We start from the raw sequence: 16,750 nt of genomic DNA on the forward strand, positions 1-16,750 counted from the left end.
TCACCCCTCTCCAGACCTGACTACAATGTAAACGAATGTGCAAAAATAAAATCTACGAAAAAAATGGTGGTTTCTGTTTATAGCACCCGGAAACTTTGCAGCCGACGCCATTAAACGCGATTAAATTTAAGTGGAAAAGGAAAGTGATATCGTCTCTGTCCGTCTGTCGTAATTTTTAAGAAACAATTGAAAAATGAACAGAAATATATTGTTTCTCATTTAGAAATTTAGATCGATGATACTTTAAGTAGGAATGTTAAGTTCATTTTTGAGAAATAATTGGAAAATGAACAAAATTATAGTACCATTTAGGAATTTAAAGTTAATGCCGCTACCGCAAATTTATGACACCACTATATCTAAATCTCGATTATACTATAAGTAGGAATCTCAAAATCATTTTTAAGAAATAATTGAAAAATGAACAAAATTATGTGTGCCATTTTTAGGCTGCCAACGCTGCCCTGAGCGGATAGATTTCGGTTGCTTGTATCGCCGCTAGAAGCTGTTTTGAGACATCACTAGAAAAAAATATTTAATTAAAAAAAACTCAACGATATCATTTACATCGCGGCAAAGGATAGGCAAAAACAGTTGCAAATAGTTTCTAGTTTTTTTTGCAAAATTTAAGCAGTCGGAAAATAATAAAATTAAATATTTTATTAGAAAAAAACATTTTCACCGATCAGGTTTGAACCCTCGACCTCGGTGTCGCGGCTAACGCTCTAGCCAAGGGCGTTTTTATTTACAACTAACAATATAGCCCGGTTTTTAGGGTTATTTAGCTTTTTGTCCATAACCCAAACGTCTTGTATTTTTTAATAAAGCACATAATATTGCAAACACCCTGTATGCTATGGAAAAACCGTCTATACAAAAATTATGGATCTTGAGTACACACACAGAGAAAGTTGGTATTGTTTAAATTCCATTTTAAAATTTTTTGAAGAAAGTTTTTTTACATTTTCTTCAGCGAATTGAACAACATCATTCCTAAACAGTTAAGTACGATATTTAGGAATTGAAACCATACTCTCATTTCTTAAGTTACAGCTGTCGTGAATTTTTTGAACGCTAATGGTTAAATATGTTCGTGAAACCTAAGCTCCTGGCAGCGGTTCCAGAAATTTGAAAATAATCGGAGGAAACCGAAATCAAAAAATAAAGCCGACCACACACGTCGCAGCGAGCGGAACCGCCTTCATCGGCATTACTTTGTGCGCAAAAACGGTCGGTTCTCGTAAGCATTGCGGGACTAATATCCGCCAATTACCGATCGGGAGGCGGTAATTAGCGATTTTTTCGTCCTTGGAAAAGACGTAATGACACACCGTAGTTTTTAAGTGCACGGAAGACCGGTAACAACGCGGATCACTAATTATTGTATTTCGAAGCTGCCCGCCCCCTCTCGCCATAGTATTTTGATTAAATTTCGAATTCTTAAACGCCATGTCCCGACATATACGATTTTTACATCTATGCACGCACGTTTCCTATAATTCACCCCGTATAAACTGCCTCGACTAAGCTCCAAAGTCAACAGTTGCGACCTTTTCTTACGGGGGCATCTTAAAAGTCTGGTTTATCGCACCACAGCTAACACTGTAGTAGAGCTTTAATAAGAAACGATACACGTACACTGGATAATGCTTCTTAGTGCATAGTATATGTGAGCCAAATTTCATTAAAATATCTAAAGTACAGATATTAAAAAAATATATTTTATGAGAAATAGCCCTCTTAATTATTGACACTCAATTAGAAAACACCTTATATACCGGGTGGGCTGGGCAAAAAATCCCGTGTCCCGGGCGTTTCTGATCTAAATTTCGTTCGGATATCTTTGAGAAATAACGTTAAAAAATTAACGTATGGAGCCTTCTTAAAAGTAAAACGTGTCGTTAAATCAGACACACACAAGCTTTTTTTCTCTCCTTTGTGATTCTCGATCTTCTAAAAGGGAGAACGATAGAAATTTCCATCGGAATTTTAGGGCGTTTTTTTTCCGGCTTTTCGCTCAAAGGAAAGTCACGATCATCGTTTGTTTATTTTTTATAGACGGTCGGAAATCTTTCGATAATACGTGGAGGCAAATATCACTGCGCGAGGGCTTTTTTTTTGTTTTTTAAGCGTCATTAATAAAAACTCCCAGATGTTTATAAAAAATAAAGTAACTTAATCGCAATTCCGTCAAATGTGGCTTTAGAAAAAGACGAGAAAAAAGGTGCTTATAGGTTAACATTTTCTAAATGCCCTTCCAAACGTCGCGCCACCTAGTGGCAGACAATATAGAAAATATTAGTGGCATTGGCATCATCTAAAATAAAACGCTATTAAATTACACATAATACGAAGGACAGATATTCTCTTAGTTAGAAGAGTTTTAAAGCCATGTTTGTTTTTGAAGCTGTTCTATTGACCTGCTCATTGGTAATGGATGCAGTAGCAATTTGAACCTAACCTACAAATCAGATCTATCGTTATTATGTAGACATTTAAGTACGTAAGCGATTTATAGATTTTTAACCTCAGAAAATATGAAACTAACATAATTACATCCATCTTGTCTCAAAGCAAAGAAAAAGTTTTATTATCTCCTACTTTGCATGTGCCCAAAAAATCTGGCACATTGTTTCGTTATTTACTTCGTTGATATGACGTTGCCAGAGGATCTAATTTTACAAAAATTTACGCTTTCAATAATCAAATAACCAAAAGTAACTCCTCCATTTAAGAAAGATGTTTTTTTTTAAATGCGACCCCAAGTTCAAACTTGGTATTACGTTTTAAAAATGTCTAGCTATGTTTGTATAATTTCTCAAAATCCTTTGCATAAGCGGGTTTTCAATGGCGAGAAATGCAAATTAATTGTTTTCTGGATATGTCCCGTTTTTAACTATCTTTGGCCTATAGAGACATTTTAAATTTTTTAAATAGCCTACTTTCGTTCCGGGGCATTGAAATTTGAATGAATTTTATTCAGATACCTCAAAGTTTCCCCTACCCCTCCCTCCTCCGCCGAGTTCGTCTCTGACCAAACTTTTTTTACAAAAATGTTACAAAACTCGGCCACGATGGTTTTTTTTCATACTGATGTAGTGAGTTTTGATAGAACTTGCTAACTTCCTCGCCTTGATTTTTCGATATTTTAACCCTCTGAAAAAACCGTTCTAGACTTTTTGGTGTTGGTAGAGGGAGAATCGGAGGGTATAATATATGATTACAACTATGGAGGATAGAAAATACCAAAAATTTATTAATTGCTAACATTTCGAGGTAATTTCTCAAAGGCTTTTGCATAATGGGGTTTTCGAGCGTCACGAAACCAAATTTAATATTATTTTTACTCGTTCTTACCCATCTCCTGCCTATAAATTTCAATGATTTTTATTAATATATACCTTAAATTCTCTTCTACCGCCATTGTCCCCCAAAAAGGCTCCTCTTATATATTCAACAAAAAATTTTTATAAAAATTTTACAAAAATCATGAATCACGATGTTTTTCTTTTCACGCTGACCTAGGGTTTTTATAGACAATATACCGCGAAAATGGGCTTAACTAACTTCGTCGCCTTGATTTTTCTATATTTTTAAATCAGCGGTTGGAAATTCACCTCAAGGATTTCTTTCGAAATATGGCGCCTCCCTATATAATTCCATATTATTTCGTATCCCGTGATTCGGGCCGATTAATGCCCGATTTCCGGATTTAAAAGGTAATAAATGGAGGTAAACGGTTATACCAGACATTTTCACCACGTAAGCGTGATGTGGAAAAACAGTGCGATCTCGTTGCTGGTGCTGCTAAGTGCGACGCCCCTCGTCTTGGTAAGCAAGATTCGGTCACCCGTCACCAGGAAGGAACGTTTCTACACTTTATTATTGCAGAGTCTGAGCGAAGAAATGCAAGAGTTGGCCAATCAACTTCACAGCGCCTGCGTAGAGGAAACCGGAGCACAGGAGAGTGAGTAAAATGGAGTTTCTTCATTACCATGAAAGCGAAAACTGTTTCCATTGAAGCGCAACTGTGTAGGTTTTGTTTGACAACTAACCTGGTTATTTTGTCTTGAAGTAATGAGTACTGAGTTCGTCATTGAGTTTTCGCTATGCTGCCCATCAGGTTCAGCACTTCTTGGTTAGTAACTCCATGTCCAAGATATTTTTCGTATTCTTCTTTGCAGCCACAGTTCAAACGCTTTCAGTCTTCTGGTAGGTTCTCTGGTGAGTGTCCATGCTTTTAGCCCATGTACAGTTGTTGCCAACCTATGAGGCTTTCTGCAAACGTCATTTTACGAGTATATGGTTTAGCTTGTTGTCATTCATGATAACCCTTTCTCCAATATCATTAAGTGCTTTTCGAAATATGTATTCGGAGTACAAATTAAACAGAATCCTCTCAACTCTCTGAACTGCTATCTGATATCAGATTTTTCTGAAGTTCCCACACGTTTGGGCACTTAATTTTTATGGGCGGTGCGACGGCTGCAGATTTCGAGAAATCCTGTTAATTTCAATTCCGCTGCTGCTTGGTTCTGGACTAGTTCTATTTGAGCGGTCCTTATTTCCTCGACTAGAATGTCGGTCCCTTACCCTGTAATTGATCCTTGTTCACCTCGTACTTCTACATTACAATATTTTGTTGTGTTTTAATTCGCTGTCACCTCTCCAACCCTTGTGTGCACATCAACGCCACGGTGCAGGTCCCGATAGTGTTGGATATCACGGCATTTTACCAGTATTTCCTTTTGTTTAGCCATTCCGATGTCGTTTCTTATAATATTTCGAAATCTGCGACCTTCAAGAAGGGCCGAATTTTTAAATTATTTGAAAAAAACACACATTTCTGCACAAAAACAATTTTTTTTTTCTCAAAATTATAAATACACTCAGTATAGACCATATCACCCATAGATTGGGTAATAGAGTATAAAAGGCAGAATCAATTAATGCTATAACATACAGGTTGATCTATTGAAAAATGTGTAAGTATGATTTCCCGAATATTTATGAATCACCGTGTATATTTTAAAATAATTGAAAAATATAACATTTTTCTCGTACACAAATTATAAAAGAAATTAATGTTACTTAGACACTCCATAGCCTAACGTAGGATTGCCACGTCGCCAAATTGTGAATAATCCAAAACCTTCTTGAAAATAGATTTTAATAATCCCTTTACAAAATCATAAAATTGGGAAAAATAAAATATCTATCTAAAACAAAATATCCAGAGTTTAGTTACCAACTAGTGTCCTTATATAATATTAGAAGAATGTTCTCTTTACTTCTACAGTTTTAATGAAATAACATAACATCACCTGCTATTAATAATCTTCAACAACCTTTTTGAAAAAAAGTAGAACACAGAAGCTAGAAAAATTGTTGAAAGTGTCCTCCACCTTCAAGGAGGCACACTTCAGCTCTATTTTTTGGGGGTTATGTTTGTTTCGTGTTTTCGTAAAAGTTATTTTTTAGTTTCCCCCTAAGATTTACGGTTTTGTTTGTGTCTTCTACTAATATGACAAATTTTTCTATATTACCAGTTCTGGTTATAGGCTTTGTACAAATTACCTCTTATTTTAATATATTCCAACAGTTATCCATTCGTTTTTTTATCATGACAAGGCTCAGTCGTTAAATATACTGAACTGAAACTTTCAATGCATGGGTATTCATTACTTAAAAAAATAATTAATTAATAGAAAAATCTAACCGTTTGTCATCCAGGCGACATCCCGAAAGCTCGCGACGGCGTATTCTCCGAAGACGAAAACTTCAAGTGCTACATCAAATGTCTGCTGGAACAAATGGCCGTTGTGAGTAACAGAGAACAGACCCTTAACGCGATATAATCATCCGTAAACTAAACAAACCCGGATTAACGCGTATCTAGCACAGCGACATCTGCAAATCAAACTGGCAAGTAAAACAAACAACATTTTCAACGTTCGAGTTCAATCTGGGTTCGTTTAGTCTGTGGCAGCATGTCGAGCGTCGTTAAAATATGCGATTGCCATTTTAAAGATAGACGATGATGGTATGATAGACGTGGAAGCTATGATCTCGGTGCTGCCTGAAGAACTGGAAGAAATCGCCGCCCCGGTGATGAGAAAATGCGGGACTGTCAGTAAGTATGCTCCTGATTTTTAGAATGCTAGAGGAAATTTATCGCCCACTTGGCAACGTCGCATTTCAAATTCAAAACGAGCCGGCAAATAGGCAACCAAACATTCGTTCCTCCTGCCCTTAAATTGTACAAATAATAGCGATTTCCAATGATATTTTTTGAAATACCTCGCGCATCCGGTATATTAAACAAAACTTGCAGCTCTCCCTAGTTACAATTTACGATAATATTTAAAGCACATGATCCCAGGATTTATAGTTTTTTATTTTCTACCAATAATTTACTTCCGAAAACGGAGACTCTCAGGGTATTTTAGATTTTTTACCATTTACCGACACACCCTGTACATAATATGGCATATGAATTTTTTCTATGGGATAAACGGTTTTCGAGAAAATGCTTGTTTTTCGAAACAATGCAATACGTCTTAATCTAGGGATATAGATTTTTTCAAATATCTCGATGCAGCCTGCAGCAATATTTATGTCCGGAAGTAAAAATAACAAAAAAAAAAAATCCGAAATTTGTAAAAAATACTTGCCGATATGTGATTGCGCCCAGTTTCCGGTGTTAAACTGGGGGTGCGGACTTTTACTTCTCGACCAAATTTGAAGTCGATGGCTGCAGATTTAAGGCGCCTATTGCATATTTAATATAGTACAGATTCTCCTGAACACCCTGTACGATATGTTAAATCCTTAAATACAAAATTTTTGACTGTCTATACGAACTATATGGCCATGAAAATAAAAAGGTCAATTGCCATTATAAGGGGAATCCGATTTTCAGTTTTTTTAGAATACCCGGCACACCGGACAAAATTATCAAGAATAGAAGTTTATAAAATTTGATGTCGCATATACCTATGCCGAATTTTAAGTCAATACTTTCAAATTTCGTTTCATAGCGATGTTCAAAAAACAGTCGAAAATCGAATAAAAAAAAGTGGCCGCCGAGGTTTCAAGGCGGCCATTTTTAAATACTTAATGCAGCCCAAGTACTGTTAAAAAGGAACAAGATCGAAGCTGCCTGGTTCAAACGGTTCTTGGATGATTGAATTAAAATCCGTGATGCGGAGAACGGAGAACAGAGAACAGAAAACAGATTTTTTTTTTCGACCAATGGCGGACCTCCACCCTACCGTTACTGAGATCTGGAAAAAAAATTACTAGCACGTATACTATCGAAAAATTCTATTTCATCGTTCTTAAAGATACACCTTTCTGAATATATCGCGAGCACCCTGTACGACAAACGAAAACTGTAAACGCGAAAAATGTAGCTCTCGACGCGACCTATGGTTAAGTTGAAACCGATTTGTTTTCTATTACGCGGTTTTTCATTTACGGCCAACAACAAACCCCCAAGAATGTCGACTTGCGGGGTCCCATAGTTTTCTGCTCATCACCGACACACCCTGTACATAATCGAAAAAATACCTAACACAAAAATTGTAGCCCCGGATTCGTCACGTTTCCCGGTTTGATTAAATAGGTTTTGAAAAAAAAAAAACGACAATTTTTTTCGAAAATTTCTAAAAAATACTTACCGTGGCGCGATCTCTCATGCCTTCGCGGGTTATACCGCAAATTTGAAGTCGATGACTGCAAAATTTTAAGCCTCCTGTGGTTTTTAAAGTGGTGCGGGATATCTCGAACGCCCTGTATAATATGAAGGAACTTAAAATACAAAAGTTTGCATCCTCCACATGGGCTGTAGTGCCACTCGAAAAAAACTGACAATTAAAGCCGATTAACCAATTTTTCTCATACCTCTGCGTTTTTATTTCGTGTATTTGTCTAGGATTATTTAAAGACTGGACGAACTTTCGTCGATCCATAAAATGTTTTTCAAAAAATTATTATTCTCTCATTATGTCCCAACAAAACTGCATCTCCCTTTGACATTATATTTATATGCTTTCAAAACTGAGTGGATTGATGCCTAAGAAAAACCTGTCTCTTCATATACTCTAGTAATAGAGGAAACTGGAAGCGCTTCATAGAATCCTAAGATATTTGCCTTATTTTCTCCATTTTTACCATTTAATACGTTATGCAAATTGCAAATTTTTTGCCAGCCTTTTTGTTTTGCGGTAGCACTTTTATTGTATTGTATTGTATTGTATTCGAAAAAAAAAAACGACAATTCCGCCAGTATCGAAAAAACCCTTTTCGCAAAAGTTAGAGACGTGGTTTTCGAGAAAAACAAAATGTCTTTAAAATGCCACCCGCGGATTTGTTTATGTTTTCGCAGAGGGAGCGAACGCCTGCGAAAACGCCTGGCTGACCCACAAATGTTACTACAAGGAAAACCCGGAGGTTTGGAATCGCCGACGAGATTTCCGCCGACTTTTATTCATTACGGTTCTGTTTGTAGGCGTACTTCCTGATTTGACGAGCCGCCGCTGCGTAGGCCGACTAATAAATTGAAAAGCTCGAGAAAATACGTTTGTTTATTTTGCCCTTTTCCGCTAGATCCTCGAAAAAAGCGGCCCACGCCCGTCGACCGGTTTTTCATTCGTAATTTTCGACGGGAGCGTGATTAAGCTTTTATTTTTTTTTTTGACTAATTGAATGTCAATAATTAAGGGCACGATTTTTGGGTCCATTTTAAAAAGAAAACTCCGTATGAACATATACCCCACACGTCTTAACTTTTGAGAAACAGACAGGGTGATAAAGTTTCCAAAAATGAAATATACTTTCATCAAATCAATGTTTTTAATGCTCAGTAAGTTCTTTGTTTGGACTGATCGGTGAGCATTGTCATCGTGAAGAGGGATTCGTCTTCGGCGGTTGGGTTTTCTAATTTCTTCAAAGACTTTCGGCAAACAAATGGTTCCCCATAAAAACAGTCGCCAGCCCTCGTAAATTTGATAAAAAACGTACTTAATAACCTACCAATTGACAGCTGGAAATAAAAATTATACAATTTAACAGCTTATTGTAATGTAAGCATTGAACAAATATTAATACAAAAAAACACTTATATTCAAGGTATACTAAGGTTACTAGGTAAGGTTGTGGTTAGATTTAACTTAAATATAATTTTCTAAATTCTTTTTTGTATTACGTAAAGAGGCTGAAGAGTTGTGTGATACTCAGCACCCCAACCAATTATTCCATAAGGTATAAGTGATTTTAGTAGTGAAAAATAAGTCAAAAGAAGTATCAGATTTTGTAGCAAGTTGGGGAATAAATATATTAAAGATAGTAACTTTTTCACTAACTATTCGATATAGAAGTTCCACTCTAATTTTGACTATAGGTAGGTAACATGCTCAGCTCTACCTAAAGGTCAGCAACTGCTTTTGAACAATAGTTTTATAGTAAGTTTATTGATATTATGACATTATAAATAAGAGCGATGGCCGTTTCCACATTCGACATGCAAAATCACTAATTTCCAATTAAAACGGGCGTTAATTAATTACTAATTACCCCCGTAAAACGCCATCCTGTAATTAAAAATCAGCGCGTGGACAAAAATACGTCCGTCGCCGCGGATTTATTTCATTTCTACGCCGTCGCTTAATCGAACGTTTCCCGTAATTGAAATTCGACGATCATGTGCAGATGTTTCGTCCTCGCTGCGTTCGGCTTCATTTTGTACGTGTCAAAATACGCATCGGTAAGTTTCGGGGCATAAAAAAGCTCCCTCGAATCGTGTGACGCAATGCGGGACAGATGCGAAGGTAGGCAACGAGATATACGCGGCCGCGTAGAGGTACGAGCAGATACGCATCGTTACGCGTTTTCCAATATAATTAGCGGCGGAGTTGATAACTCTTAAGAAGTTTCCGAAACTCTGGCATTGTCTTCTAACCGTAGCGGAAATAGAAACAGTGCTTGAGCTGAATAGGGGAGGATGAGGCAAGGCGGCTCCACTGGGGCAAAAATTAACCAATTTTTTTTTCGTTATTATAATTTTAAATTCTAGTTATTTGTACATATTTAGCCCTTTGCGTAATACCAGGGGTAAAATGGACCGCTTAAAAATTGTAAAAAGAAGCTAATATATATTATTTTATTGAAAGTGTTATTTTTTGGAAAATCCTAGGAATTTAGCCTAAAGCCAGAACTTTCGAAAATCTTACAAATACCAATAACAAATTTTTTACTAGATAGAAAAACCGTTACTAATCAATAACGTTTTTTTAATTAAAGACATCGCCATAATTTGGGTAATTTTAGTTAAAGTTAGTCAAAAATAAATAGACTTGATGATAAAAAGCCACAAAAGTAGGCCGCCTTACCCCACCCACTCCTAAGAGTAAGGCTGTATACTCAAAGGCTCAACTTTTGGAGCAACCACGCCGCTAGAGGTCGCAACCTCTACTGTAAATCAGAAAAAACAGGTTTTCTCAATAATATTCCAAATTAACCTATATCAAAATTAGTTTTAGTTTAATCTACACTAGACAAGGAAACTTTTTTGTTGAACTATTTTTTTCTATCTCGTCAAATTAAGGGTGGGGGAAGGGTCAAATGTTGGTTTAGAAAAAGTTGAATAACTTTTTTTTGGCTAATCCGATTTCGACGAACTTAGTCTGGTTTTAAAAAGTATTTATAGGACCTTCGACTGGCTTATCAATATCACGATATTAATGTTTTTACGAGTCGGTAGGAGGCGCTTCATGTCAAAAACAGCTATTTTTATTATGTTCTCGAAATCTTCAAATATAAAGGTATAAATATTTTCAGCTAGGATGAAAGAGCGTAGAACCACAATAATAATAATAATAATAATAATAATAAATGTTAATAATTTAAATGCATTCAAAATTACTGGGGTTTTTACATTTGAACAGTACTTGAATTAGTCTTACAACTTAAAAAATATATATTTATAGGTTATTCTGCTAAAAGAAAAAGCTGGACATTATTTTTGGGTTCATAAAATGGCCGTTGGGGGGCGCAACCTCTACTGTAATATAGAAAAAACGAGTTTTCTCACAAAAATTCCAAATTTACCTATATCAAAATTAGTCTTAAAGTAATCAACTCTAGATAAGGAAACTTTTTTGTTTGAACAATTTTTTTCTAAAGCTATTTAAGCTAAAAATATTTATACCATTTCCGAGAAAATCATAGAAATAGCCGTTTTTGACATGAAGCGCCTCCTACCGAACCGTAAAAGAATTAATATAGTGATATTAACGTGCCAATCGAAGCTCCCATAAATACCCTTTAAAACTAAAGATCGTCGAAATCTAGCCAAAGAAAAAGTTATTCAACTTTTTTCTAAACCAATATTTGACCCTTGCCCCTCCCTTCATTTGACGAGATACAAAAAAATAGTATTTTTAAATGTATTAAAATTATTAATATTTATTACTATTATTGTTTTTTTTACTCTTTTAACATAGCTAATAATATTTATACCATTATATTTGAATATTTCGAGAGAATCATAAAAATAGCTGTTTTTGACATGAAGCGCCTATTACCTAAAACCGATAGTGATATTGACAAGCCTATAGAAGCTTTAAAACTAAACTAAGTCCGTCGGAAATCGCATTGGCCAAAAAAAAGTTATTCAACTTTTTCTAAACCAATATTAGACCCTTTCTTCTCCCTTAATTTGACGTGATAAAAAAATTAGTTCTAACCAAAAAGCGTCTTTATCTAGAACATATTACGTTAAAACTAATTTTGGCATAGGTTAATTTGGAATATTTTTGAGAAAACCCGTTTTTTACAGTTGAGGTTGCTCCCCCTAGCGGCCATTTTATGAACGTGAAAATAATTTCTAGTTAACAAAAACGATTTCACGTTCTTTGGTGGAATAAAAAACCGTTTTTTTTTTTGCTTTCAACCAGATGAAACCTCACTCACATGTTTATATGGATATTGAAATATATATGGATATATTAAATTATTATCCATATCCATGTTTGAAATATGGAAGGGTTTTAAAGCAGCAGCTGACGGCTTCCTCGGAAATTACAGGACTGACAATTATAAACAATTGATTGAAAACATGCTTCAAAGCTTTAAAACTATGGACTGCAGAATATATTGGTGAATACTCCGAAGAACAAGAAAAACGTTTTCACCAAGGTGTGATGGACTAATATTTAAAAAAAACGTTTCTCACCATAACTTCAATCGAAACTCTAAGTAAAAATCGTAAAATTTGGTGATTTTTGCAGAAAATATGCAAAATTGCTGTAGTTTCTAGAAGAACACACTTTAATTTAAAAAAAATCCTTGTTTTTACTGGGATATACGGCGTTATAACTTTTTCAGCTTGATCTTTACTTGATTTCCACTTTTTTCCCAAACTTTTGTTTTAATGTAAATAAAAATTGCTCACAACTGTACTAATGAGAACAAATATATTTTCTAATCACGAAATTGTATTGCATTATTCAGTACAACATTGCCATAAACTTCTACGTTTTCCTTTTCAAGCACCGACAATGGCTATTCAGCTAAAAAATTACGATGGCACATTTTCGTAAATACTGTTTGTTTTAATTTGTCCGTTTTTAAATATCAAATACCTGTTATTATGAATGTGCAATGTACTAAATCTAAAAGAAGATCTAAAAATAGGCTTCTTATTTTAATCTAAATTTGTTAAAACGAGGTGAACGTTTTAAGCTACTTGTCGGGGACTTGGCGCCCTCTACATTTGAGTATAGGTAACTCGGCTCTGCCTGTGAAAGTAATTGTCTCACATAGCCGCCAGGGGGCGCTGTGAGCAATTACTCAGCTGGTATCAATGATAAAACGTAATTTGATGGGTGACGGTTTCTTTTTCGATTTTTTAGGGCATGTCGGACGAAATGAAAGAACTGGTTCAGATGTTACACGACACGTGCGTGGAAGAAACGGGGGTCGACGAAAGTAAGTTCATTTATCGTATTTGTGGTCTGTGCTTTATCCACTGCACTGTGTAAAGCAACCATAATAACTAACCACTTTACCGCTATAGTTAAGAATAATATTAATGACCTTTTAAAAATTTAATAAAGTACCCCCAAAAAAAAGCATCTTAAACACGACAGCTTCACAAAAAGGCGAGAAAATGGCGGTCTCTTCTTTCCTTTGGCTAGGTTCTCATCGAACACATTGATTTGTCATTTGTTACACGGAATGTTAAAATGTTAATATTCTGTAACTTAATTATTCTTTATAACGATTCCCCCAAGAATGGACTTAAGGACGACATAAGAAACTGCCGCCTTGTAAGCAAAGATTTTCGAAAAAATATTTTATTTTGATTTCTTTAACATTATAAATAATTAATAAATAAAAATAATTTCTTACTTAATTGTAAGTGCCACCGACTAATGTTAATGCCAAGTTTTCTGTTTAAAATGGACCCATAAATCGTCCCTTTAATTATTGACATTAACTTTGCTATTTGTGGAATATAAATAAAAATTGAAACCAAAACGGAAAAGTTTAAAATCATTAAAATAAATATTTATTATATTTATTCTTGTTTTGAAGTTTCTGGGCTGTTCCGCCAGTGTGTTTTTGGGTGTGCCGCAAGGTCTCCCTGCGGGGCCCGTACTGACGGTCTCGATTTCTTTACAGGCTTGATCGCAAAAGTCAACGCGGAAAAAGTGTTCGCGGATGACGAAAAGCTGAAATGCTACATTAAGTGTCTCCTATCACAAATGGCTTGCGTAAGTAGTCGTTGGTGTGGAAACACAACCGTTATACAAGGTGGAGCCAAACTTTAATGGCTGTGTGTAAGATTTTTCAGCGTAAATTAATCGTTTTTTATTTTATTTATTTACACTTTTGTACGAAAGTAAGACGTATGCTCCATATTAGCTTAGATTTGACCGAGGTTGAGCTTAGGTTTCTCCATTGTGTTCTGTCAAAATTATGACATATTTCGTTTATTTTTTATCGACAGACGTCAAGTACTTTAAACAACAACATTATCCGTTATAATATTTGAAACGTGGAAGTACGAATACGAAGTTCGTAAACTCTGAGGTGTATTTTTGAAATTTTTATAATTATTTCTTAGCATTGTAGAAGGCAGAATTTTTAATTCTGTTTGACAATTGTTTGACATTAATTTGGTGTTTAATATATCAGAGCATTTTTATTTTAAAAAAGAATTTTCTAGTTTATGAATGAGAAGTTGGCAGATATGTGGAAAATTTCGCACGATTTTCTATTGTACCGATGTCATATTCAACAAGTCCAAAAAAAATTCCGTTACGTGTTAATTTTTGTCATTGGGTTTTGGACAAAATTATGACCAAGAAATACTATTTACAGATGAACCTAATTTTTCCAATCAGAAATTTCTATAATAACCATCTTTGGGTCGATGAAAACTCTCATTCGGTTGTAGAATTTAAACACCAAGAACAGTTTTGTATTTTTTAAAAAATGTGGTACACTTATTATATACTTATTACATGTACGGCAAATTTCGATAAATTATCTAAATTGATATTACAGATATTAAAAAAAATATATTTTATTTTTGAAAATGGACCCAAAAACCGCCCTCTTAATTATTGACATTTAATTAGCAAACACTCTGTATAAAATACAATAAAATTCTCCACATTGGCATTAGGGTATCGATTTTAGGTCGATATCGACGAAACGTCGGAGACCGCCCCTGTCGGGCGTTTCGCCGATTAACTAGAAACCGATCGAAAACAACCTACATTGTATAATTATTAGGTCAATGTTCGGCGTTTCAAAACACCGTAAAAAGTTTAATTCATACACCGAGAAGTGTCGACGCAATATTTACATCTCAACAAAACAATAATTGCCTCGAAATAACAATATGCGTAAATAATAAGGAAAAAAGAATCACGCGATGTAATAATGACAAAGAGCCGACAGATTTCGTCTGTCACATTAGTTTTTGAGGTTATATTTATTATTGTATACTTTTTACTTGCGCATATTTTAGATTATTACTGTTATATTACTTCTCACTTAAAAATTTTCTTTTATTCTAAGCTAGTAGGGTCGGTAAAGGACCATTACAGGTATATATTGAGCTAGGTCCATAAATAATGCAAATTTACATAAGTCAGCACGTAGCAAAACAATTATTATGAAATGATAAAATAAAATGATCGAGCTTTTGCATAAAATTTGGCAAATCGGATTTTCTTGACACCCGAAAATCCATTATAATTTTTTTCATTTTCATTTTTCACGAAATCCAGTCAAAGCTAGCTTTTCCGGAAACTATCCGTCTGCCCAAACGCCCACTTTGATAACATCGACTTCAACGGTGAATTTTTAAAGAGAAACTAGAGAAAATAAGAGAAACTTCACGTTTTCTTGTCAATTTCGATTAAATTTCAATAAAAATGAGCTTTTCAATCAATTTTTTTAATGAGACCTTCAGAGAGCTAACAACATGTCTGGTTGGAACACTGATTTCAAGTAATATTTTTGATAGAAAAAATAAACACAAAATTAGCGAAACTGAACTTTTTTTTTTGTAGATATCGTTCAAATTCGACTTCACTTCAACTTCACATTTTGGCTTGAACGCCGCATTTTGGACGAAGAATTCACAAAAAATGATTTACAGTTAAAACGCAATTTTTTTTCATAGCTTGCAATAACGATTCTCTGAAGATTGCAATTGTCTACCTAAAACCTCATTTTTTTGGGTTGAACACTAGTTCCAAGGAAGAATTTTTCACAAAATCCAGTCAAAACTTGTATTTCTGGAAATACCCATCCACCAAAAAGTTCACTTTCACAAGGTCAGCATGGACTGGATTTTTAAGGAGAATTGCCATTAAATTTAATGAAAAATGAACTTTTCAACCAATTTTTGTAATGATCACTGCTTTAAAGAGTTAGATAACCTCACTTTCTGGCTAGAACATGGATTTCAAGTAACACACGATAGAGAAAAATGCTCACACTTTTTCTAATATATATCGCACAAATTCCGTCAAAACCAACGCTTCCTCCATTTCCTATAATTAAAACTATCTGAGACGGGCAGTTTTCAACTGAAAGCTTCACTTTCTGGCTTGAACGCCCTGCTAAATGAAGGATATCTTAAGAATACTTCACTCTAATATACCTGGTGAAAACCAGACCCAACTGCTCGTGTTTCGCAGATCGATGACGATGACGGTACCATCGACGAAGAAGCGACCATCGCCATCTTGCCGGAGGACATCCAGGAGATCATGGGGCCGGTGATCCGGAAATGCGGAACAGTAGGTAATCGAACGCGATTCGACTACGACCAAATTCGTTGCCAAATTTTGTATGTCTTCTTTTTTAAGTCGGAGCTAACATCTGCGAGAACGCCTGGCTGACCCATAAGTGCTACTCCGAGATGAAACCAGACGTAAAACAACGGCTGCCATTTGCAATAGACCTTCGGTTATCTCTGGTGTTTTTTCTAGGTCTATATGCTCATCTAGATCGGCGCTACTGGGACTGGCGTCGTCTTACTTTTCCAAATGTACACTTTGGTTGAATAAAATTCCAGAAAAACGGCGTATACTTTATTTTTCCTGCAGCTACAAGAGAGAATCTAGTATCGATGTTATGTTTCTGCAGCATTTTCGAAATTTTGAGGTTTTGATCAGCTTGGCAGGGAATCAGTATCAGTATCTATACCTTTTCGATAAAATCG

The 16,750-nt window shown here is 35.2% G+C and overlaps 2 protein-coding genes across 3 annotated transcripts; both read left to right on the forward strand.

Moving 5' to 3' along the window:
- The first annotated feature begins 3,690 nt into the window (after positions 1 to 3,690).
- On the forward strand, positions 3,691 to 8,579 carry LOC132696003 (general odorant-binding protein 83a-like). The gene is made up of 6 exons (XM_060660519.1): positions 3,691 to 3,831; positions 3,892 to 3,967; positions 5,734 to 5,822; positions 6,031 to 6,133; positions 8,390 to 8,454; positions 8,513 to 8,579. The coding sequence occupies exons 1-6, from the start codon at positions 3,727 to 3,729 to the stop codon at positions 8,528 to 8,530; spliced, it is 456 nt and encodes a 151-aa protein (XP_060516502.1). The 5' UTR covers positions 3,691 to 3,726; the 3' UTR covers positions 8,531 to 8,579.
- Positions 8,580 to 9,609: 1,030 nt separating this feature from the next.
- LOC132696002 (general odorant-binding protein 83a-like) lies at positions 9,610 to 16,611 on the forward strand. 2 transcript variants are annotated; one of them, XM_060660517.1, is made up of 6 exons: positions 9,610 to 9,766; positions 12,915 to 12,990; positions 13,687 to 13,778; positions 16,224 to 16,329; positions 16,395 to 16,459; positions 16,518 to 16,611. In XM_060660517.1, the coding sequence occupies exons 1-6, from the start codon at positions 9,704 to 9,706 to the stop codon at positions 16,533 to 16,535; spliced, it is 420 nt and encodes a 139-aa protein (XP_060516500.1). In that variant the 5' UTR covers positions 9,610 to 9,703; the 3' UTR covers positions 16,536 to 16,611. The 2 variants fall into 2 exon arrangements, with proteins under 2 accessions (XP_060516500.1, XP_060516499.1); XM_060660516.1 differs by having other exon boundaries at positions 16,395 to 16,611.
- Positions 16,612 to 16,750: the final 139 nt, after the last annotated feature.

Source organism: Cylas formicarius, unplaced genomic scaffold, assembly GCF_029955315.1.
Source record: "Cylas formicarius isolate icCylForm1 unplaced genomic scaffold, icCylForm1.1 PGA_scaffold_1__22_contigs__length_36826433, whole genome shotgun sequence".
NCBI classification, from domain to species: domain Eukaryota; kingdom Metazoa; phylum Arthropoda; class Insecta; order Coleoptera; family Brentidae; genus Cylas; species Cylas formicarius.